General features: G+C 43.3%; 1 protein-coding gene across 6 annotated transcripts in view; it reads left to right on the forward strand.

Annotated features, from left to right (window-relative positions):
• TRAF3IP2 (TRAF3 interacting protein 2) overlaps positions 1 to 23,376 on the forward strand; it is a 40,871-nt gene extending 17,495 nt beyond the window's left edge. For 5 of the 6 annotated variants that reach the window (XM_081034155.1, XM_081034158.1, XM_081034156.1 and 2 more), the window contains 7 exons: positions 5,970 to 6,162; positions 9,514 to 9,692; positions 11,794 to 11,882; positions 15,661 to 15,729; positions 16,752 to 16,868; positions 20,265 to 20,339; positions 22,769 to 23,376. In XM_081034155.1, the coding sequence (XP_080890281.1) occupies positions 5,970 to 6,162; positions 9,514 to 9,692; positions 11,794 to 11,882; positions 15,661 to 15,729; positions 16,752 to 16,868; positions 20,265 to 20,339; positions 22,769 to 22,915 (869 nt within the window). In that variant the 3' untranslated portion in view covers positions 22,916 to 23,376. The remainder of the gene's footprint in view (positions 1 to 5,969; positions 6,163 to 9,513; positions 9,693 to 11,793; positions 11,883 to 15,660; positions 15,730 to 16,751; positions 16,869 to 20,264; positions 20,340 to 22,768) is intronic. The other variant, XM_081034159.1, reaches the window with a different exon arrangement.
• The last annotated feature ends 475 nt before the right edge of the window (positions 23,377 to 23,851 follow it).

Here is a 23,851-nt window from a genome sequence, read left to right on the forward strand (position 1 = left end):
CACAACGTAAAATACACATTCTGCCATAAAAAAGATTAAGTGAAACCGCATGCAGTCTTGATCCCATACATATTACTTTTAAAAACTATATGTTTAAAAACTATACGTTAAAAAAAATCAGGCCCCAATTATTAACAGTAATCATAGAAGAAAATGGACAGGGAATTAAGAAGAGATACAGAGATTTTTCTTCTAACTTTATATGCTTGTGTTACATTTGTTATAGCAAACAGGTATTACTTTTATAATTAAAAGGTAACTAAAAGTTAGAAAGCAAAGTAAGGGGAAATGAGTAGGCAGGCTCACCCTGCCTATGCTTTGGCCCTGGCTCCTGACGGCATCTAATCATAGAGTACAGGGTCAGGGTTGGGTCTGTTTTGTCAAGGAAGCCCGGTGCTTGTGGTTTTTCTCTGGGGCACTGCAAGCCCAGTATATTTCATAAGGCCTTCAATAACAATGGCTCCCGTGAAGGCTGCTGTGAGATTAAATGAGATAATGTATTAAAGACACTAGGAAAGTGGCTGGTTTGTCGTAAGTCCTCAACATTTTTCTTCCTTATTAAAAAATGGTATTAAACGAGTTTATGAGCCACTCTTAGTTATTGTTATTATTTAAATATTATTTAAATTAAAATCCTGCAGCACAGCCATGGAGAGTGCCCCTCTATTTCCAGATCCCTCCTGCTGGTGCAGATTTTAAGTATTCAAAGCAGGTGTACAAATGCTTAGTTTCATGGCAGGGCTATAACTGTACTTAATTGCCAACAAAACCACTTCAAAAGAGCCATTCACCTAAGGGGTGCTCGTGCTGTTGGAAACCATGGCTACGTGGTTGAGAAGAGCATTACTTCTTCATTCGTTAATGAAAATATAAATAAATAATGATCACCATGCCTATAGCATATCTTAGCCTTTGCAAGTTAAAGCAAAAATGGTTACTGGTCACCCCTTTCATGTTTTAAAAAAAAAGTTTTCAAAGCAGGTGAAACTGAGAAGTGGGATGAGTCTGTGTTTCCTCCTCCTCCCACCACCCCCTGGAGAAGGTGGCCTCCAAATCCTTCCAGGGAGCACCAGGACAGAGATCATGGCTGTGCAATCAAATAAAACCTAGGATGCAAATAAATAAAAAAAAAGAACTTATTAAATCTAAAGAGCCCTTATTTTTACTATAAAATTCTTGCTTTCTCTACCAAGAAGACTGAATCAAACAAAACTGGACACATGCTTACTGTTGCTCATGTGGACTCCAAAAAGTGACTATTTGTGTGCTAGAATGCATGCACAATTAAAAATAAGGGAAAAACAAACCGGATGGAACAATGATCAAGAAGGGAGTTGCTTTTCAGGAACCACAGCTGCTTACAGCTGTGAGAGTTCTTCTAACAGTTTATGTTGACCATTTGGTTTCCTGGCTAAACTGCATTATGTCGTGATTTTTTTGACAACTTGAAAATCAGATTTTATTTTCTTTCTCATAAACTCTTTTAATACCATTCTTAATAAGGAAGAAAAATGTTGAATGTTTTGACTGATAAGTGGAAAACCTCATTTAGGATTTGGTTTACAAATTCCAAGTGGTAAAAACCCAGTAATACGAAGACCGTGTATACGCAGGCCAAAAGGATCATAATATTGACAAATAACATACTATTCTGGGCATCTATTTATGATTGTGTAAGATTTTTATTTTTGTTTTATGATTAACATTGTCTCAGAATCAGAGTTACCATCCTAACAAATCATTTGTCTATCACATCACCCACAACCTTCTTATTCTTCATCTACAGAATAAACTCTCTTGATGGAATTTTAGGCACCAGGAACAAGTCAGTGGGGGAGATATTTTGGGGCAGTAATTCTTAAGTCTACCATGTAGGTGGCTGCCGATTTTCATGCCTCTCCTTCTCACACACCGAGTGTGGGTTTGTGTTTCAAAACAAGACACCCACAGACACACAGATTTTCTTTCTTTCTCTCTCCGTTTATTTTGAGCTACTTAGGGGAACTGAATCCTATTTATCTCTGTTCATTGAGTACCTAGCCCTAGAAGTTCAATAAATATTTGTTGAATGAATAAAAAGAAATCTGTTTGCTACTTTCTGGAAAAAGCAGTGATCCCTAATCATGAGTAGAGCCTTTGTGATATCAAGCCTTGGAAAGTCCATCTTTAATTGTCTGTGGGAGAGGGGCAGAATGGAGGGAAGTCAGTGGGTTTTAGAAACAGAACTTGCCCATTCATTTATCAATTTATTCAACAAGTATTTGCCCAGTCCTATGCTAGGCACTGGGTATACAGTGGTGAATACAACACATGGTCTTGTCTTCGTGAAATTCACAGTCTACTGGGGAGACAGAGAAGTAGAAATCAGCAAACAAAACAACAAAGTATAAGTGCTATCAGGGAAATAACTGGGTGTTAGAACAGACATTAATAGATGGGGTGGCCAGAGGAGGCCTTTTTGAGGAGGATATAGTGAGCTGAAACATAAATGATGAGGGGGTCTAGGAAGCACGGAGGTTGGTATAGTTAAGGTACCGAAAGCAAGCCACTGGGTCTGGAGCACGATGATCAGGGAGAGAATGATCTGCTGGAAGGTGCAGATACAAGGGCCGTGGTACGGAATTTGGACCTTATTTTAAGTTAAACTTATTCAGGAAAATAGAAAATTGAATCCATAATCCTGAATAAAGAACTTAGAATTGTACTTGGCATGTAACAAGTACTCCATAAATGGCAGCCATTATTATACATGTAGTACCCAACTAAACTAGCAAGGCTTGGTCAGATTAGTGGAATGGAATGGTCAAAACATGAACAATGAAAAGATATTCGTTTACCTGATGAGCATAGTTTTAATTTAGCAACTTTTCTCCACAGCCAACCAAATTCCAGGCAAACCCCAGTTAAATTCCACTTACAAAAGGGAAAGCTTATGTTTGATTGATCCTATGATACTCAGTATTTCTTTGTTTTAAACAATCAAAGGGTAGCATCGAGGACTCTATTGTCAGTACCCTAATTTTAATAATAAATGAGGTGGATCATTTCATCTGCTCACATAAACTGGTGTAAGTTTTTACTACAGGTGGCCATTTCAGAATTGAAAGTTTCAGCTAATCAAACACTTAGCCCACAAGACTCGGTGATTTTAATGATAAGATTTGTTGCTATGAGACAAAAACATGTTGTTTGGGAAATAATGTGTTAGAAATCATATGACCTTGATTTAAAGGCTGTTGATTAACAACACTAATATCCGCTTTCTGGAAAAAACAAACCCTAGATTAGAGTTTGGTAGCCCTTTTAAAGAAAATAAAACATCATTAACCACTTATTAATGGATATGGGAAGCAAAACTTGCTTCGAACATTAAAAACATTCAAAGCCACTAGCAAAGTTTCTCCTCTTTTACCTTGTCTTTCATCTTCCTATTTTAAGAGAGAGACACTGGGTGAAAAAATAACAACAACAACAAATGGGTAGCAGATGAGAAATAATCTAGAAAACCCAAGACCTAGCAAGCAGATTGTGCAGTCCTAAATGGCTTCTCTTGTGTGTGTATGTGGAGTTGGCTTTGTAACTATTTAATCATCATTCATTCATTCATTCATTGGCCATACCCTGGTGCCATGACTGCTTGGAGACATCATGGCAAACAGACATGGTGTGTGCTTCCACAGGGTTTAGATGCTAGAAGGGAAGACAGACAAGGAGTTAACAAGAGTCATGCTTACTTACACAAACACATGATAAGTGCCATGAAGAAAATAAAATGGTGAGAAGGAGGATGGGATATGGCAACTGGATCAAAGGGTGGGGCCTCTTTGAACAGGTGATATCTGAGCTGAGATCTGAGTGACAAGAAGTTGATCTGTAAAGATAGAAAGCAAAATATCCTGGGCAGAGAGGTTGGCAAACTCAGGGTTCGAGAGGTAAGGACAAGCTTGGGGTGTTCGAGATGAGGAAAGACAGCCAGGGTAGCTGGAGCTTGGTGAGCGTGTGAAAGTGTCCTAGGAGATGAGATCAGGAAGGGCAGAGACCTGGTCATGCATGGTGGATTTTAAGTGCAATGGGAGATCTCGAGGGTTGTATCCACAGTTGGTTTTGTAAATGGTCCATGCATGCAAGACTCATTTAAAAGCAGGGCTGGCCCCTGCCTGGTGACCTGATAGCAGTGGCACTTTTTTGCCCTTTTCTAGCTGGGGAAAAGAAGCAGCAGTAGTGCCCTGACCTGTTGGCCTAAAAACCCAACTGGCAATATGGACCCCTTGGAATATATCTGACCTGCCCCAAGAAGGCTATAAAAGCCAAACCTATGTAGTGTATCTTGTCCTAGACCAAAAGGATTTCTACGGTCCTGTCTCCCCATTCTTAGAGATGCCCTCTGAATCATGGTGTCCTTTATCAGCCAGAGAGCTGGGATAGGCCCAGGCAGATCCTTCTATCCTCTTCCCCTTCCTTAATACCATGAGCAGGCCTAAGCATAGTAGGGCAAGGGTTACAGTCAGGGCCAGAAGACAACCTGGGTTGGTGGGGAATGGTTACTTTTGCCAGAGGAAGCATGACAGGAAGGACCTGGCTGGTGTCACGGGTCAAATCAGACAATAGATTGAATGCAGGGAATCGGGCTACGCTTGAGAGACTGGCTTGGGCATTTTTCCAGGGTCACCCAGCTAAGTTGCCTGTGTCCAGACAGTGGAGACCTAGAGGCAGCCACACTAGTGAACACACACATTATTTGTCTTCTGTTCTGTATTTGAGGCCGTCGTTCCCCTGAATGTTCCCTGAAAACTTCTATGGCCCCTGACTACTTGCCAAAATAAGAATACAGTTAATTCTTAGCCACATTCTTACCCTCTACGTTCTGGATCCAATGCACCTTATCTGTTACTTTCTTGCTTGCTTGTGAGTTTTATTTCACTTCACCTCCCTGGATGTATCCTACCTACAGTGGGAAGGCTTGATTATTACTTTTATAATCAGAAAACAAGAATAAAAACCAATAAATTCTTTTTAAAAAAAGGTTCCTTCTTGCCCTACCTAGCTTTGCCTCCTGGATCATCAAATTCATTTTGCACGGTGACCCACTTGGTTCTCTAGTTCCCTCAGAGGCTGGGCCCACCCCTAAGGCACATCCCCTCCTCTCACAGTTCCGATACTTGAGCCCTTTGGGCCTGCACAATTCCCTTAGATCCTTCCTCTCTCACCCTTACTGGGTTCCCTGCATCCCTCCTCTGGCCTCAGTGCTCTTCTCTCCGCTGGTCAGACAGGCTGCCCTCCGTTCCTTGAGACCTTACTGCTCCTGGGCTTGGCTGTGACCAACTTTCTCCCAGCTTACACATTAACATAAGACACTGCCAGCCCTGGCTGTGCGCCGAGCTCTGCCTTCTTCTCACTGCCTGGTCCCAACTGCATGTAGGATTTAGCAAGAGAGGACCAAAAAAGCTGGGTGATGTTGCCAACTGGTTGGCTACTTCCCAGAAGTATGAGCCAAGTTGTAATTCATTTATTTCTCCATAAGAGAAAGTGCATGTGTGTACTTGGAAGGAAAGGAAAGAATAGTGATTCTGTGTCTGTCATGGGGACAGAACTCCTAGCCTTGGGTTCTAGAAACTTGGGGAATTCTGGTTGGCATGGTGGTATGGGAGAGGTTCTTCATGGTTCGATTATCCTAAGTATCTTATAAAAATAGGGACCTGTATGAAGCTTTGCACTTTTAACTTAGAACACCAAACTCATGATTTCACAGATGTTTTTATTTAGGAACGAATAAAAAACAATGACTCAATTTAATGAAAACTATCAAGTAAATGATAGTACAGAAATATGGCAAACATCATGGAGGTGGTAACCGATATCTGGAACCTTTAGTTGGTATCGAGACAAAAATTTGCACTGAGTTTACCTCTCTCTTCATACGAAGGAGTAGAGTCAGGCTTCCCTGTTCTCTTTGCTGTCTTCACCTGCAGATGGCCATGACTACCCTCGAGCAGCCTACCAGCAAGTGATCCAGCCGGCTCCGCCTGGGCAGCCCCTACCTGGAGCCAGTGTGAGGGGCCTGCACCCTGTGCAGAAAGTCATCCTAAATTATCCCAGCCCCTGGGACCGAGAAGAAAGGCCCGCACAAAGGGACTATTCCTCCCCTGGGATCCCGAGGTATCAGTAAGTACAATGGGGCCAACTTGCAGCCAGTTTTAACATGAAAAAGCATCATGCCGACGTAGTCACGACGTATCAGAACTCTGTTGGTTTACTACCCAGGTTGGTGGCCAAGTCACACAGTGGGACACTCCACATAGACTTTTCAGGTCAGGAGGAAATGGAAGGTGGTTGACAAGAATCTCTTTACCAGACATATAAAGCCACTGATGACTAGTCAAAATTCTCTTGAAGCAAATAAGATGCTGAGTCTTTCTTTTACTTTCACTCCTTCTTTTACTTTCAGGTCACCGGGTCTTTTAACCCATGAAATTAGATTTCTTATTTTTATTATGACTGACTTCCACCTCTAGGAAGTTCTTTTTCATATCCCTCATTTCTGTACCTGTTTAAAGCCATTTCTTACTTTGGAATTTTACATTTCAATTAGTTCCCAATAGAAATTTAAAATAACCTGTTATTTTCTTTTGTGACAAAAGCATTCATGCTTGTTGAATGCCATTATTATGTCTTTCCTATACTTCTTCCAGAAAAACAATTCTGGTTTTTCTTGACTTCAGTTGTCTAACCTTTTAATCGGTTTTCTCCTCTCTGTTCTCTTTTGACTCTTTCTGAGGTTTTCCTTTTCTTTTAATTTATGGATCTAAAATATATAGGAAAAACTCATAAATGGAGCTTTCTAATTTATGACAGGAAAGAGAGTGGATGAAATGTTTGCTTTGATGAAGCACAAATTTTATATACCACTCAAAGTAAAACTGTATTCTTTTTTTTTATAGGTAACTCCAGTTTTGCTTTTTTTATTATTTTTTATTTGGGGAAGGGGAACAGGACTTTATTGGGGAACAGTGTGTACTTCCAGGACTTTTTCCAAGTCAAGTTGTTGTCCTTTCAGTCTTAGTTGTAGAGGGAGCAGCTCTGCTCCAGGTCCAGTTGCCATTGCTAGTTGCAGGGGGCACAGCCCACCATCCTTTGCAGGAGTTGAGGAGTCGAACTGGCAGCTTTGTGGTTGAGAGCCCGCGCTCCAGCCAACTGAGCCATCTGGCACTGGCCCATGTGGTAATCGAACAGGCAGCCTTCAGCATTAGGAACACAGATCTCCAACCGCCTGAGCCACTGGGCCGACCCCAGTAAAACTGTATTTTGTTTTGAGAATAGAATGAGATGTGAAGGTCCTATTAAAGCAGATTTTTCAGAAATACAGAAATTAGTAATTAGCTTAAAAAATGTTATTGAAAGAAAAAAAGCCCACCCTCTTTACAATAAGGGCTCTTTACAAAAGCCCACCCTGCTTTCCCCTTTACTCAAAAGCCCACAAGCCCTCAGATTTTCTTTCCAGATAAATCCTTTATTTTTAAAAAAACAAAATCGCATAGGGTTTGAATAATGGAATTAGGCAAATGTGATTTACAACCAGATAAGTATTGTTGCAGACGAAATATCTAGAATTCTAAAAAAGCAAATAAAATTGAAGCATCTTTATGAAACACATTTGGTGTTGAACAGGGGAGGCAATAGTAATTTTTAAAATAAACTCTTATTTTGAAATAATTTTAGATTCATAGGAGAATTGTAAGTAAAGCATAGAGTAATTACTTCTGTAACATCAATGTAAGCCTGCTATGGTCTCCTTGGATTTATTTTTATCATTTTAGGATAATGAAAAACAAGGTCAGGTAATGAAGCTAATTCTCTTCCTACTGATAATTTGAAAGAGAACCTTAACACAGGAAGTTTACTCTGTCATTAATCTTCATGATACTGTTTTTATATGGAAGTTTTTGAATATTATGAAGGCCTTAACATTTCTTTATCAAATGAGCAGTTATCTTCTATAACAACTAAGCAATTTGGGGTATAAAGGAATTTAATGCAAAAAGGATATGGAACTGGATCCCTATTAGATGAAGGCATGTTTTATAGGATTTTTTGGTATACATTAATAAAAATAACTTCCTCAAATATGCACATTTTAGAAATATCGTGTAGTTGAGATTCTGTGTAATTTTATTTAAAATTCTATCACATAAGACTTTCAGAATCTCTACTCTTTTGGGTAACTATGAAAGCATAAGCAACAATCAATAAAAACTTGGCATATACACATACATTTTGTAATCAAAATATTTTTTTAAATTTAAAATATAAAATAATCTCAAATATACAACAAATAGCAAACATCCACATTCCCACTACCTGGATTTTTTAAAATGTTTACATAGTGCCACATTTGCTTCAGAGCTTTTTTTTTTTTAAAGAAATAAAACATTACAGACACAATTGTAGTCCCCTTATCAGTTAGGATTCAGTTACAGAAAACAGAAACAACTCTAGCTATTTGAAGCAGAAGGAATTTAATTTGGGAACTGGGTGTTTACAAAATTGTGGGAGGTTGGAAGAGCGAGCTCTGGGCTGGGCTTCATCTAGAAATGATCGCAGAGCAACGTAACAGAACAGTCCACCAAGAGGCTGCTTCCTCTGTCACCGTCAGAGGCAGAGGTCAGAAAGCCACTATGGAATTCTCCATTCTAGGCCACATTGCCCTAGGACAATCCAGAATCAGGTAGCCAACAGCACTGCAACTACTGGATCCATTCTGTGCCTGCTAGACCTGCACTGGCCAAAAATGGATGCCCATGCCCTGACCTTGACACTGAAGCTAGTAATAGGACACTGGGATGCTTCCTGAGGAACTCAGCACCTTTTGACGGCTCTTACCAACAAAAACCACAAAAGTGACAGAAGCATGGTTTCCATTTCCGTCAGCCTTCCAAATCTCTCATGATTGAGTCTGACTATTCTTACAGGAATACTGATGACTAAAACAATAATAAAGATGCCGGATAACCATGTGGTAGAAACTTTGTTAAAGGGTTTTCAAAATCAGAGTTTCATCCATCTAGTAACATAAATATTTTTAAAACTACATGGCCTTTTCTACTTTTTGATACATAATTAAATGTTATCTATTATGAGCTAAAAGTCCTATTTTTTTAATCCAAATGCCTATAACACCAACCTTGTATGTCACCCGTTATACTGTTTTCCTGGTGACTTTATCTGCCCTTGCAAGAGACTTGTCTTCCCAATTAGACAGTTCTTGAATCAAGAGATCAAATCCTACTTCCCTCTTTCACCCCAGCACAGGCCCTTACCGATGGCAGTGGCCAAATTGTTTGCTCATTGACTGTAACTCCATAGCGCAACCCTTGTCCCTCTGGCTCAGAAAAGAAATGGAAGCAGAGGAGAGAAATAGCTCACCGGTGTCTTCCTATAGCTCTTAACCATTTCTGTTCTGCAAAATGTACCTTGTGTTAAAAATGAAACTTTTATTGTAAATGTGTTCCTTTCCAGGGACCAGCTGTTTCACCAGCCACCTAATAGAGCTGGAGCTCCCAGGGATTCCTTGGAGTGTCCTGCAGACTTGAGACCACAGGGTCCCCAGGCTCCGTCCCCAGCTGCTGTCCCTAGACCTCCTAGTAACCTTCTAGCCAGAGGAACTCTGAAAATAAGCAATTTGCCAGAAGAATTGCGTAAGTTGTTTGCAATGTTGTTGTTTTTTGCTTTCCTTCTTCTTGTCCGCTCTTATACTTTGAGAGTACTTCGTGATTTTTCATCCATAACCTTGGATATTTCTCATGTACAAATTTCAACAAAATTACCTTTTGCTGAAAACGGAAGCAGCATTTTGTATGAATGAATGTTTTTAGTGATTCTAACACTGCCAGAGATATTCACAAACTGCTTCCCACTCGATTTTCTTAAGCATACACTTCAACAACAAATAACCCCAGTGCTTTTTCCCTCTTCTAAATGATGCTTCTCGGTGGACTTGTCCCTGGGTAAATTGATCGGATGATCACGTGGTATTGGCCAGGGACCTAGCATCTCACCATAAATTAGCAGCAGCCGTCGGGAACAAGGTCATTTCCTGTAGGAATGAGCAGTCTTTTGGGGAAAAAGCGGTCTCACATTCTCCATACTGTCTTACAACCAGATGCGAACTAAGCCTTTTATTTAAAGAAACATTCGGCTAAGTATCAGGTGAGGATTCGTTTTCCACATTTTTTAGCCAGAAACAGAAATGTTGAAATATCACCAAAATGTTCTCTTGCTAAGGTTAGCCAGGACCGTAAGTTCCAGAAATCTTAAGAAAACAGCCACTGCGTGTGAAATTGTTATATTCTGTGGTGCTTGCTGGAGAAACGCAGGTAATTCTAAGACGTCCTGTGCAAATCTGGGCACTGCTGGGAACCAAACTTGAAAATGAAGCCCTTTCCATTTGCTAATTCCTATTGTGGATCTATGTTCTTACGTCAGTTAGGACTCGAAAGATTTCTATTACAAAGATCCTTTGTTGTTTTGCAGTCATAAAAATGTTTTTAATCTTAAAGTCTTCCACATTTTAATTTTGAGCATTTCTGCAGAATGGATGCTACCCTGCATAGGATATAGTTCTGGGGTCAATTTATAGATCACATTTATCTTACCATCATCTACAAAGAGAGTCCTAAAATTCTTCCATAGGAATTGGTTGAATATTAGGTGTTGAGAAGAAAATAACTTGAGTGCCATCAATATGCCTGACTGCTTTTAATGAGCCAATATGACCATTGTACACGCTTCAATTTGAAATGTGTGTTTCTTTTTTTTTCCAACAGAAAATACATATTTATAAGAGGTGTGTTTCAAAAAACAAGACTGAAGCATGCATGAATACAGACAGATTCATATTTTCTCTCCAGCTCCCCTTTCTTCTCCACCCTCTGCCCCAGGGGCTTTCTGAGATTTAGCAGATCTCTTCCAGACTAAAAACCAACAGACAGAGATTATTCATCTGGCACATTAACACTCTAGCCAGACAGTTTCCCCAAGGCTGAAGCCTGAGGAAACATGGGTTCTCCTGCTGCCTGGGTCAAGTGTGTGCACACCATTCTGTCTGTGCTCTAAGCTGACCTAGGGAGGAGCGCCCAGAGGCCGTGTCTGTCCTTCCAGCTGCTGCAGTTTTACTACCATTTCTCAGTTGTGCTTTCATCTACTCCAACTTCCTGGCCTTTCCCCCACCTGTGACTGGATGGCGGGGAGGAGAGGGTGGGAAACCACTTGCCGTCTCCCCTTTCTTGCTCCTTGTCAAGCAAGAGTTCAGGGCAGCGAGAGCATCATGAGATCAAAAGAGAACAGACACTGCAGTTGGTCCCTTCCTAAAACTCAGCTTCTTGGCCTGCTGTGCGAGCATTCCTTAGGCACAGGGCCAAGCGTCTCTAAGAAGCCAGGTGGCAAGGCATCTGATCTGAAGGACCCACATGTTCTGGGTGATGGATTTTTCGTTAATGCATCATGGGGTTTTTCAGAAGGCCTCCTTGGCTTGACTCAGACTGCCAGCAGTCTCCCCCGTGCCACTTCTTGCCGTGCACCTGAGCAGTCTGCATGCCCTTGGGCAGACCCCCTGTTCTTTGGGGCCTGCGGGTCACTGTCCCAAGGACAGTAATCCACACTGCTGCAGGCATAACCCCCATCCAGAGGTTTCCCTTCACTGTTCTTGAAAACAAAAGACATTGCGTATAATTTACTAGTGTTGTTCAGAATGTAATTATTATTTCACTGGTTTCTAACGTGAAAAAAAATCTCTCTTAGGGAAAGTTTTTATCACTTATTCTATGGACACAGCCATGGAGGTGGTGAAATTCGTGAACTTTTTGTTGGTAAATGGCTTCCAAACTGCAGTAAGTATTTCATCCAAAGAGAAGACTGAACAATTAAAGTGAGTACAAGGAGAAGAAAAACAAAAGGAGAAAAAGTATAACTATTTGTTGATGTTTTAAACTACAGTATTTGATGTATGTGGTTATGAAGTAAAAGCTTATGACTTTAGGTAATTATTTTCTAGATATGAAACTATCCCATCTCCAACATGTTTTTCCTGCATACTTTTTGAGTGATCCTGAATACCTCTGAACAGCCAGAAGGGTGTTAATGCCGACCACATACGTAGTTAGTCAGTGGCCTGAAGGAAACGCCAGCCTTTTGCTGCACTTTGTGCCGTTCCCTTTTTTCATCAGTCATGCCTGCTTTGGCTGTGCTTCCTGTGACGCAGGAAGCTGCAGTCTTTACCAGGCCCCCTGTTTATTTCACAAAGCCCTATGTTGGGCTCTGTGCTGTGAGGTTTGAAGCAGAATCCCTGCAGCCTGGGTCCCCCACCGTGCATGGGTGCCGTTCCGCCTGTTGCAGCAGACACACTTCTCGATAGGGACTACATAGCCAGGGTCTCGGCTGGTCTAGTCTAGTTCTAGGTGAGGTAGACAGCCCGACCCTGCAGTTCGCTGTGACCTTGGCTCAAGAAATATCAGGAAGCACACATGCCTCAAGAGCCCCTGCAGTGCCTTGCAAGAGCACCCCTTAAACCTGTGTAAGTTTTTCTTGAGGATAAATAAAATTCCACAGGAGCCTATATGGAGGACGGGCTTTATTCAAACACTGAGATCACTTCTTTTCCTTCCCAGAGGTCTCCTTGGGGGATTTAGTGACAGTGAATTCTAGACAGTGGTGACAAATTAAGGGAAATGTCAATGAATAGGAATGTGGAAGGATAAAGAGGGAATACTTCGTAACTAAACGTCAATTTTAAAGATTACTTGACATTAACAGGAGTTGTTGTTTGAATATTTTTATTCTTTTTTTTTTTTTTTTTAATGAGAGTTTCTAGAAATTTTTTAAAAGCATCCCATTTATACACTCCAACTTCATGACTACGTAGAGACCCACAGTTCAATTTCTCATTTCTGGAATAAGAAAGCACTGTGGTAACCATGACATAAAATCAAATTACAGGACAAAAGGCCAACATTTCAGAAAATATCTCATTTTTGGTGATTTCCAAATAAGCATACTGATTGCCCTTGGACAAGAAGACAGGTTGTTATGACCCTAACAATCGGGCTGCTGGGGCAGAATTGAAATCTCTCCTTACCACTCATCACTACGAAGCTTTGTGGTAGAATGACAGAGCCCCGTCCTGACAGCTAAGTGACTAGATTGATACATTAAGATCCCCTTAGTGGAGAAAAAACTTAATGGGTAATTTAAGGAGAGTTTTAAAAAGGGACTATTTTCAAAGCTCTCGGTAAGTTTTAGGGGATTCACAGGGAATCGTGCACTGTTCTGGGACAAGCAAAAGCAGGGTGCTGCTAGCATCCCTCCGTCTAAAGAAGCAAGGGACCAGCGGTTACTGCAGCCTGAAGAAGGCGGCTGTGTTGGTTTGCTACGGCTGCCGTGAAGTACCATAGGCTGGGGGGCTTAAACAACAAAACTTTATTTCCTCACAGTTCTGGAGGCTAGACGTTCAAGATCAAGGTTTTGACAGGATTGATTTGAATCTGAGCCTTCTTTCTTGGCTTGTAGATGGCCGGCTTCTCCTTCTGTCTCCACCTGGTTCTTTCCTGTGTGCGTCCTAATCTTCCTTTTATAAGGACACCAGTCGTTTTGGATCAGGGCCCACCCATAGGACCACTTTTACCATAATTACTTCTTTAGAGGCCCTATCTCCAAGTAGATTCACATTCTGAGGCAGTGGGGGTTAAAACTTCAACTTATAAATTTCGAGGGATACAATTTGGCCCATAATAATGGCGATGTGGAGAAGTTGGCCTGACAGAAGCTGTGGTCTTGGGCAGAGACGTGGAGAGACAAAGGGAAGATATCAAGCACGCTGCGCCTCGCAGAATGTTCACCTCAGCAGCAGGGAATAATTTAGGTGCTGGGATAATAATACTAATAACCGTTTATTGAGTACTTACATCATGCCAGGCGTTATGATAGGCCTTTTCCATGTTAACTCATTTTAATCCTGACATCCACCCTAGGAAGTAGGCTTATAAACCACATATTACAAATAAAGATAATGAGACTTAGAGAGTTGTAGTAATGTTTCCAAAGTCATGTAAATGCAAAGTGCAGAAGCCAACAGTGGAACCAAGAGTAGAGCCAAGCTGTCTCTTCTCAGACCCAACATTACAGTGCTTCTGTCTTGTATAACAGAAATGGGTTACTGACACAGTCCCACGGAGCTACCAAAGCTTCATCAAAGTTACTTGACGTAGTCAGGGGTCATCAACGTTTTAAAGTAAGACATGGCCATCCAAACCAAAAGGAATGCCATTCCATTTTTGTGTCCCATTAGTGAAGAAGCATAATCTGAACTCATGTTATGTACTGTATGTATTTGAGAGTTTGGTGTACATGAAGCACAATCTCATTCCATAAAAAGCTTAGAACCAGGCTGAAGAGATAAGGCAGACATACATGGGACATTTAGTAAATGAAAGAATGTTATAATGTGTGAATTGTCCAGTACCACTAGTGGTCACGGTGGGGTAGAGTGTGGTGGGGTAAGGAGGAGGAAGTCCGTGTACTGGGATGATTCAGAGAGTGGGGAGGTTTGTGTTGTGCTTTTAGGGTGCAGTACAGGGATACCAATGTGGGGAGTAAGGTAGGCAGGGCATGTGAGGAAGAAAGGGAAGGCTGGAGCACAGATGGCATGGAAAGCTTGCTGAATGATTAGCACTTAATCAGTCCTAAAAATCGAAGTGATATTTAGGACGACCGATCTGGGAGCACTGCGGCTGAATGCAATGACCCTTCCTCAGAGACACTCTCCCTGAGTCACCCATTCCAGTAGATAGTCCCCCTTCCAATCAAGAGTACCTGGTACACACACAGTGTTCTCTGGTTGCAGGACAAACCTGAACCCAAGAAAGGCCTTCTTATTTGGTCTTCTGTAAAACAGAAAATATCTGGCTTTTTTCCCTTCCAACAACATTCCTTCAAAGACTTGATATTTAATATTGTCTTTTCAAGACCCAAGAGTTCTGCTTCTTGATTTTCATCGTAAACCTTTACCCCACCATCTCAGTAATTGTTTTTGTGACTGTTCCTTGGATTTGCTCCAAGTTTCATACAATCCTTTTTAAACATATAGATTGAAACTGGACATAATACCATAATAATGACCTGGCTAACGCAAGTAAAGTACAATTGTATGTCAGTACTTGCACACCATGCATCCATTAAAATGTTCCAGAATCATGTTTGCCTTTCAAATTACAGATATATGTATATATATAATACATATTATGTATATATAGCTATATAGTATATTGTATATAGTATATTAATGGCTTATATCCAACTTGGTGGTCTATGTCTGTCAGATTTTTAAAACATAATTATTGTATAGGCAACGATATATTTTGATGCATACCACCACTATATTCTAATTATAGATATTAAATACTTAAATGCCTGCTAATGTTGAAATAGGGCACATTTTAATAAAATTGTATTTTGTTTTTTAGACTTAACATGCGCCTTCCTGCAAAATGCATTTATAATGGTTTCAGTTTTAAATGTATATAGTATCTTGTGTTTAGCACTGCGTCTAGAGAAAGCTTCTCATTAAGAGCCACCTCCCACATCTTTTTCTTTTTTTTTTTTTCTTTTTTTTAGATTGACATATTTGAGGATAGAATTCGAGGCATTGATATCATCAAGTGGATGGAACGCTACCTTAGAGATGTAAGTACTTTCCAAAATTCTGAGCTCAGTTTCTGGTGAGAAATACAATGAGCTTATGAAGTTATTTTATGAAAGAAGCACTGGCAAACCCACCAAGTCCAAAGCTGAGAAAGCCCCAACAGAGCCTCCCTTGTTGACAGTGGTGCAAAGACTTGGAAAGGAAAGATTGGGTCGCCCTCCTGGACATGCACAGGCAGAAAATAAACGGTCAACCCAGACACAGGTGGTTGATAACAATCAGAGCAAACAATTTTTTGACCCGAATAAGAAAGGAGGAAAGAAAGGCAGGAGTGGGAAGGAAGCGGCAGAATTCAATTTAATCTGAGGCCACCCCAAGTGTTTTGTAGGATTGGGCTGAAGAGCTTTCCCGGGCACTTTGTGCTTTAACAAGATAGAAATTGATTGCTGCCAGCGTGGCCATGTCGGGGCTTCGGCGGCTTCTGGCTGCTTTCGGAGGGGGTGATGGGGGACAGAGTCTCAGCAGGCTGGGGTTGTGTGGCTTTTCCTTTTGTCTGCAGCCTGATGTTTGCTTTGTGCTGAAGGGTCGGGTCCTCCTGACTGCTGACGCACGTGCCACAAGCCTGGCAGTCGGGAGTGCAGTGACTGGCAGCTCAGATCCAGCTGCGGGAGGGAGGGGGATTCCATCACTGGCGTTGCTGAGCCTTTCGGCCACGATGCAGAATCACTTAGTGAATCAGGCTTTCATGAGACATTTATTAGTGGTGGTTGGTTGTGGAAGATGGTGGGCAAAACCTTATCCATTTAGGAGAGCTCTTCTTGGAGCTGTTTGCTCTGCGCATTTGAAGGGATCCAGGGAGGGAGATGGAGGGGAGAAGGGGAAACAGACATCTGCCCGAGTAGGGGCCAGTGCCTTTCACTTTCCACGGAGAGCGAGCCTGGCCCTCCGTCCTCGCGTGTGTCAGGAAATGCTTATAGTCCTGCTGGTCGGGTTCCAGCCTGCCATCACCAAATGGACCACACTTTACACTTTCCTAAACATGCTTTCTCCTTCTCATTAACAGAAGACAGTGATGATAATCGTAGCAATCAGCCCCAAATACAAACAGGATGTGGAAGGCGCAGAGTCGCAGCTGGATGAGGATGAGCATGGTTTACATACTAAATACATTCATCGGATGGTGAGTGGCGAGGGTACGGCAGCCCCTTGCTGGCCCTGGGAGACACCGGTTCTTTCTTCTGTGCAGGCCTGTCCTTCACTAGAGACCACCTGAAGGCCATGATGATGCGTGAAGAAGCCCAGGCAGGAGAGGGGGATGTTGGATCTGCTCTGTCTCCCTTTGGGGCTTTGGCCAAGCCACCACACCTCTGGGACTCAGTGTTCCTATCAGTAACAAGGGGAGTTTAACCTATGGTCTCTAAGTTCCCGGGTTCTGGAAAGCAGCTTGGTTGTTTACCAACAAGTACGAAGTCCTGGGAGGGGTGGGAGACAAGGCTGGAGGCTCCTGACAGCGGGGCTCCTGCGTCTGTCATATCCTGTCCCCAGCCCGTGCAGAGAGGCGCAGTAGCCTAGTGAAAGGGACTCATGCTGTTGTGTGGGAGAGACTTCGCTCAAAGTCAGCTCGCTCATGCATAGGTGTGACCATGGGCTGGCTGCTTAAACCTCTTGTGCCTCCATGTCCCTATTCCTAAAATGGGTCACTATCATTTATCGTGCTGCTGTGAAGAGTAAATGAAATAAATGTGACGTGTACGGCATGTATCAGATGCTCAACCGAGGCAAGCAATTGTTCTTAGCTCACGATAGGTGAGTATCAGGCCTTTGCGACACTAAACTTTGGGGCCCGGTCAAACTAAAACCAGTGGGAGAAATTTATAGGGAGTTAGACGTACTCAGCATCGGATAGAACATTCTGAAAATATCGCCTTTCTTTGGAACTGGCTGTTTTATGGGCTGGCAATCATCCTGCTTTCCATGATCACAGAAACACGACGGAGACAGTGCCTGATTGACTAGGATGCCGGACTAGACCTGTGACTGTCAGGCCCTCCTGTGGAGTCCCTCGTGGGTGCCTGTGTGTGCTGGGGGTGCAGGTGCTCTGGGCCTCCCACCCCAGAGCTGGTCTGCCTTTCTCAGGCTTGTTTGTTTCCCAAGGAATCTGAGGTTTAAAAAGGCTTGAAAATTACTGGACTAGAACTTGTGAGCTTCCTTTCAGCCCTAACATTGCACGGCGTGGGGGAAGGCACCTGGCATGGGCAGAAAGGATCACTGACTAGGCCAGGAAGATGGGGCAGGAAGCAAAAGTTGTCCAGGTGGAGTAAGCAAGCAGCACAAGGCAGGAGGGAGGCAAGTAGTCAAGGGATTTGCAGCTTTACCTCGAGGGAAGCTGACTTAAATCAGGTCTGTCCTGTGGGTCAGAAGCACAGGAAAAAGGCAGGGTGGGTTCCCCATCTGGGTCTTGAGGGTCTCTGTCTCCTCTTCTACCAAGTGCCGACCACATATTTGAGCTCAGAACCAACCCAAAGTAAAAACCGAGACAAGGTAGTGCAGTCAAAAGAGTAAGGCCAAGCAGTCAGGAGACGGCTCCCTCCTAGTCCATCCTCTCCCAGTCTGACAGCCCAGAAAAGGTCCCTCCTGTCTCTGGGTGCTGCCATCCCTTGGCTGTCTGCTGCATGTCTGCATGGCCCCAAAGTACCTGATGTCCTGTCTCCATCTCTAGGAAGTGCCAGTAACGGGAGCTGACAGCTGATGTGTGGGAAGGGTTCCAGGTCCCTGCCAGTTTCTAAGGAAACTTGTCAAGCTCTTTGGGTGTGTGGCAATGCCAGGCAATACTACACAGCTCAACCCCAGAGCTTGTCTGCCTGTGCCCAGCTATGAACCAGATTGTCCAAACTCGGTTAATTAGGGCAATGATGCGTGGGCCCTTGCTCATCACTGAAGGAGTTGAAGAGGCCAGGTACAGACGTGCCTTTTGCCTACCGAGCTGCCTTCCTGGTTCGCTCCAGGCCGCAGAAAACTCCAAGACGGAGTGAAGAGATGCCCACGAGTAACTGCATCACAGAGCTAACAACTTCACAGAAAGCCAGTCTATCTGGAAATATGAACACGCACTGCTGCTGGCTGGCTGGCCCTTCCACAGATTGGCTAGCTTAGTGAACAAATAAAAATTTTGCAGTATACAGTGTCCTGGAAGTCAGAAACTAAATGCAGTTCTTCACTTTTAACCTATAAGCCCTATGCCCTTCCTTTCATGTGTTTGTACCAGTGTGGTTGTGCTTTTAGTTGCACAGTACTTGGGTCATTTTGAAATATGCTTTTGAGGTTGCCTTCTGATTTTTAAAGGGAGGTGATTCTGAGAAAGCACCTGTGGAGGGTTTGTGTGTGCTGTATGAATGTGCGTGTATGCAAGTAAGTATGAGTGTAAGAGTGTGCTTTTACGAGCGGTTTCTTTGGTGATTTCAATAACAAGCCATCACCACTAGCACATTCTTCTCGGTTCTGTTTTTATTCCCATGCCCGATGAAGACGCCTCGGTCATAAAAATCAATGGGAAGATGAAATAGTTGGGAACACATCATTCCTCATCTCCGTGTCATCACAGGACTGAAAACTTTGTGCTGGTCACAGGATTTGGAAGACTCTGACTCCTCTCAGATGAAAATTCTGGTTTTGATAGAGTTCTTGGCAGCCAAATCTTTTTGGACCACTGCAGTGTCAGAGCCCATTGGAACTGGTGTGGGAAACCTACAGCTTGGCAGACAGAGCTCTTCACAGCTGACCTCCCGGCCTCATCTTCCACTTCCTCCCAAGCCTGTTCTGTGCACTAGCTACGGTGCACTACTAGCTGTTCCCGACCCACTAACATGCTTTCAGACCTCCACACATTTGCTCATGCTCTTCCCTCTGCTGCGAACGTTCTTCCTCACCCCCATTTTCCCTGCCTGACCAAATTCTTCTTTCGGTATTCAAATGATACCTCCCTGGTAACGGTCCTTCAAAGCTCTCATGTGGAATGGATGGCCCCCATTTTGGGCTTCGACAGCAATTTGTTCATACTTTTCACACTGCACTGTGGTTGGCAATTTACCTTTCTGATTGATCGCTAAACTGCTGGCTTTGTGAAGGTAGGGATTGTATCAACGGTGTTCTGGTAAACTGGTTCTCCAAAATGAAAAATAAGAAAATCCTGATTGGTAGCATTTGTCAATTTCCATGGTATAAATACTCTCACCCTGGCCAATTTCAGGCTACCAACGTGAAGTCCCTGAACACACAATTGGGAAGAGGGATGCTTGTTAGGGTTTTATGAGCTGATGCCAGCCAGCTCAGTAGACCCTGGAAGGTATCCTAATCCTTGAAACCCAAAGTCTAGCACAGAGAGTGACTTTAATAGGCCTTCAATGAAGGAATGAGTAAAGGGCATAGATGTGTAGTTGGGAGAGCTTAAAATTATAAGTGAGTGGCGTTCAAATAAGGAAATCAGAATAAAGATACTGTGCAGGCTGGCATGATTGTGGGTACCATTAACTCTTCATCTTCGTTCCTGAAATTAAACCTTCAATTTGTTCTGTTCCAGATGCAGATTGAGTTCATAAAACAAGGAAGCATGAATTTCCGATTCATCCCTGTGCTCTTCCCAAATGCAAAGAAGGTAAACAAACAAACGTTAGAATTCAAGCTCTGCTTTGTTTGGCATCTGGGATTTTAAGGGGAAAATCTTGTCAACTCTTTATCTCTTCTTAGAGATAACAGTGTTGCCAGAAAGGTCAACAAGTTGTAGCACTCAGTTCAGTAGCCTGAACGGGAAGGTTTTAAAGCATCATCTGATGGCCCATCTCTGGGCCTAATTGTTCAAACAGCAGTTACACTTAAAGAAGTAGTTTGCGTTTCAACTCGTGAGAGAGAAAAAGGCTGTTCATCTGATACTTCTTATCTCTTGTACATAAAAGTCAAGATGTGTACATTTTTTGCTGGCTGTTCCACAGAAGTATTTCATTGCATATAGCTCAGCTCTCCGAGCTGTAGCTACACAATTACCAAAGTGAACTTTGCTGTGGTTCATAGGAGGGATTTTGTACCAGAAAGGTTTGCCAGAAGATTTGGGGGCAAAACCCTTCTGAGGCCATGGGCCAGGCTTGGCGGAAGGAAACTGGTGTTGTAAATGTCTGGAGAGTCAGAGCACAACACCCTCGGCTCAGGCCCAGCCTCAGCCTGGAGGAGCCCGAGATGTCAGGGCTGCGTTGAGCCTTCCGCCCAGGACGAGGGAGTGTTCCATTTACGTGACTGGGACACTAGGGTTGCACAGTTCACAACCTGCACAATGTGTGCCTTTCCATCCTTTGTCCAGGCTCTCACTGCTCTCACTGTAAGATCTTCTTACTGAGTTCCCTATCTCCACTCTGACCTTACACTAGCCAGCCGCAGCTCTGCCATCAGAGGGGAACATCCAAAATGTAGATCTGATCTCTCTCTCCCCAGCTTAGAAATTTCGTGGTGGTTTCCCACTGACTACAAGATCATATCCACCTTTCTTAGTATGACATATGAGGGAGGCCCTTAGAAGGGGGCCGTGCCCACTTGCTCAGCCTTCTTTCCCTTATGCCCATGTGCACAGATGACTGTATTTTGGTCATACTGGACTATTTCAGCATGCCCTCACGCACGCCACGTTCTTTCATGTTTCTGTGCCTCGGCACTCTGTTCCCTCTGCTTTCAATGCTCTTATCTGTCTAGTGAACTCTTGCTTATCGTGATATTATCCAATCTCTCTAGCCTCGTCTGCTCTTCCCCATGCCGGTAGATTGAATCGTCCCTCTCTTGAGGCTCTTATATACCTGGAGTCAGTGGTATGGTTGGGGTAGAGGCGCTGGGAGTCATTGTTTAGAATCATTAGAGCGTGGTGATAGGAAAAGCAGACCAACTTTCGGTTAGTTTTATTAACATTTTTAAAACTTATTTAGACAATCCCTTTTGTTGCCTGTGCTGAGGCAGACTGCTCCCACTGCCTGGCCCCTGGGTACGCCATTGCCTAGAAAATAGTTTCTTTTTCTTTATATTTGGACTCCATCATAATACTCCGAATTCTTCAAGGCAGTAACTGTGTCTTTTTCATTTGGGTGTTTCATCGATTCCCAGCAAGATACCTGACACATATCAGGTACCACTTCTAGGCTCATCTTGCAGTCCCCAAAGGAGTACCATCTACTCAGAGAAAAACCTGCAAGGCCCTATCTGACACAGCCCCTCTACTTCCAGACTCCCTCACCTACTCTTTCTCACTCACTGCTCTCTAGCCACACTGGCCTTATTTCTCCATAAACATAAACAGGCCAGGCACTAACCCACCAGTGTCTTTGCACTGGCTTTTCGGTCTGCCTTCACCCAGACCTCCATAAAGCTTGCTCCCTCCATCCACTCTTTTCCTAAACACTCTATTATTTAAAACCACAAACCTTTCTTCCCAGCCCCAGCACTGCCTAGCCTCTCTCTGTTTTATTTTTCTCCACAGCATGTGTCACCAATGAACACGCTATACCTTTTACCCATTCATTATCTGTCTTTCCCCCACAGAATGTCCACTCCGTGAGGGCAGTCTGAAACTGCACCCCCACAACCCCCAGCTCATGGTTTCTGCCTTTGCCTGATGCGGTCTGGTGGGCTCCTTCTACTGCAGGCCAGACCTGTGGCTGAAGTGAAAGGATAATGAATTAGATTAAGCCCACAGCCTTGGCATACTTCTTACGAAGACACAGGGGAATTCGCATCCCTCTGCATGACCTCCGTCCTACCCCTTTTATGTGAGGGTGGTGAAAAGCACGTTGAAATGCAAAGGGCAGGTAGTCTGGGAGACTGACAGAAAATGCTGTGCACATGTGGTTTCCATAATGAGATCTACAGCTTGCACCCGAAGCCAAGAGCATGTCACAGGCTAACCCCTTCCAAAAGCAAAATAGCTCAACACCAGGGTTGTTTGGTCGGAAACACCCCTGAAGGGAAAGCCATGGATGTTTGGGAACTGGGGGATCTGGAATCCAGGTTTTTCTCTAATGGCCTTTGCTCCCGTCATTCTCTCTCCCATAGGAGCATGTGCCCACCTGGCTTCAGAACACTCATGTCTACAGCTGGCCTAAGAATAAAAAGAACATCCTTCTGCGGCTGCTCAGGGAGGAAGAGTACGTGGCTCCTCCCCGGGGGCCTCTGCCCACCCTGCAGGTGATACCTTTGTGATGCCCTTCACCCCCAGATCGCGGGGGCCATTGCCCGTCTGGGGCCCAGTGCCGACAGACACTCCGCTAGCTGAGGCTGGTTGGCAGCACTCATAGCTGTTTTCAGTCTCTCCCTTGAGGGGCCCTCCAACCCCAGAAGACCTGTTCTGCAAAGTGCTCTTCCTCCTGAGCCCTCCACACACCCTGTCTTTGAAACGGTCATGGCTGCTCTGTGTTCTCTGCTTCTTACACCCACTGCCTGTTCCTCCAGACAGGCTGGTGTATCCATTCTGGGCCTCTCCCTGCTTGGCGGGTCCATCATATAAGTGAGCTTGCAATCAGTGTAAATGACCACAAACACCCTCCCGTGCTTAAGCCGACGTTTCTGATTTCGGCAGATGCTTGTGTGGCCGCAGACCAAATGGAGTCGTGTACAAATAATAAAATGTGTACTCTTTTGTAAGATTGTGTTTCACTTATCTCAAAGGAGACAGATGTATATCAATTTATAATAATAGGGCAGTTGCTTCCAGGGACATCAAAAAAGCTCCTTAGATACAATATTAGATAAATGCAACAGGCTACTCTGTATTAAAGGATTAAAGCCAGATAGTTAAACAGTCCTTTTTGACATCATCTTGAAAGTTTTATTTGTGCAGTAGAACTTTTTAACGAAACAACTTTGTACAACACACAACTATGATTCTAAACAGAATTACAGATTTTAGAGTCTGCTATATATGTAAAAATATTGGTATATTGTATAAAGAGACGGGACGTGTACTACAGGCTAGAATGGTGTTTTGGGGAGACCTGTGTGCCAGTCTGGGTTCTACCACTGACTGATGTGAGACTGGAAGCAAGTCCTTTCACTTTTCTGAAACTGAGAACTCATTTATAAAATGACATGGACAAAAAAGTATCTCTAATGACCCTAAAAGGTTTAAGGTCTAGGATC

This window comes from Rhinolophus hipposideros, assembly GCF_964194185.1.
Source record: "Rhinolophus hipposideros genome assembly, chromosome: 3".
Lineage (NCBI taxonomy): Eukaryota > Metazoa > Chordata > Mammalia > Chiroptera > Rhinolophidae > Rhinolophus > Rhinolophus hipposideros.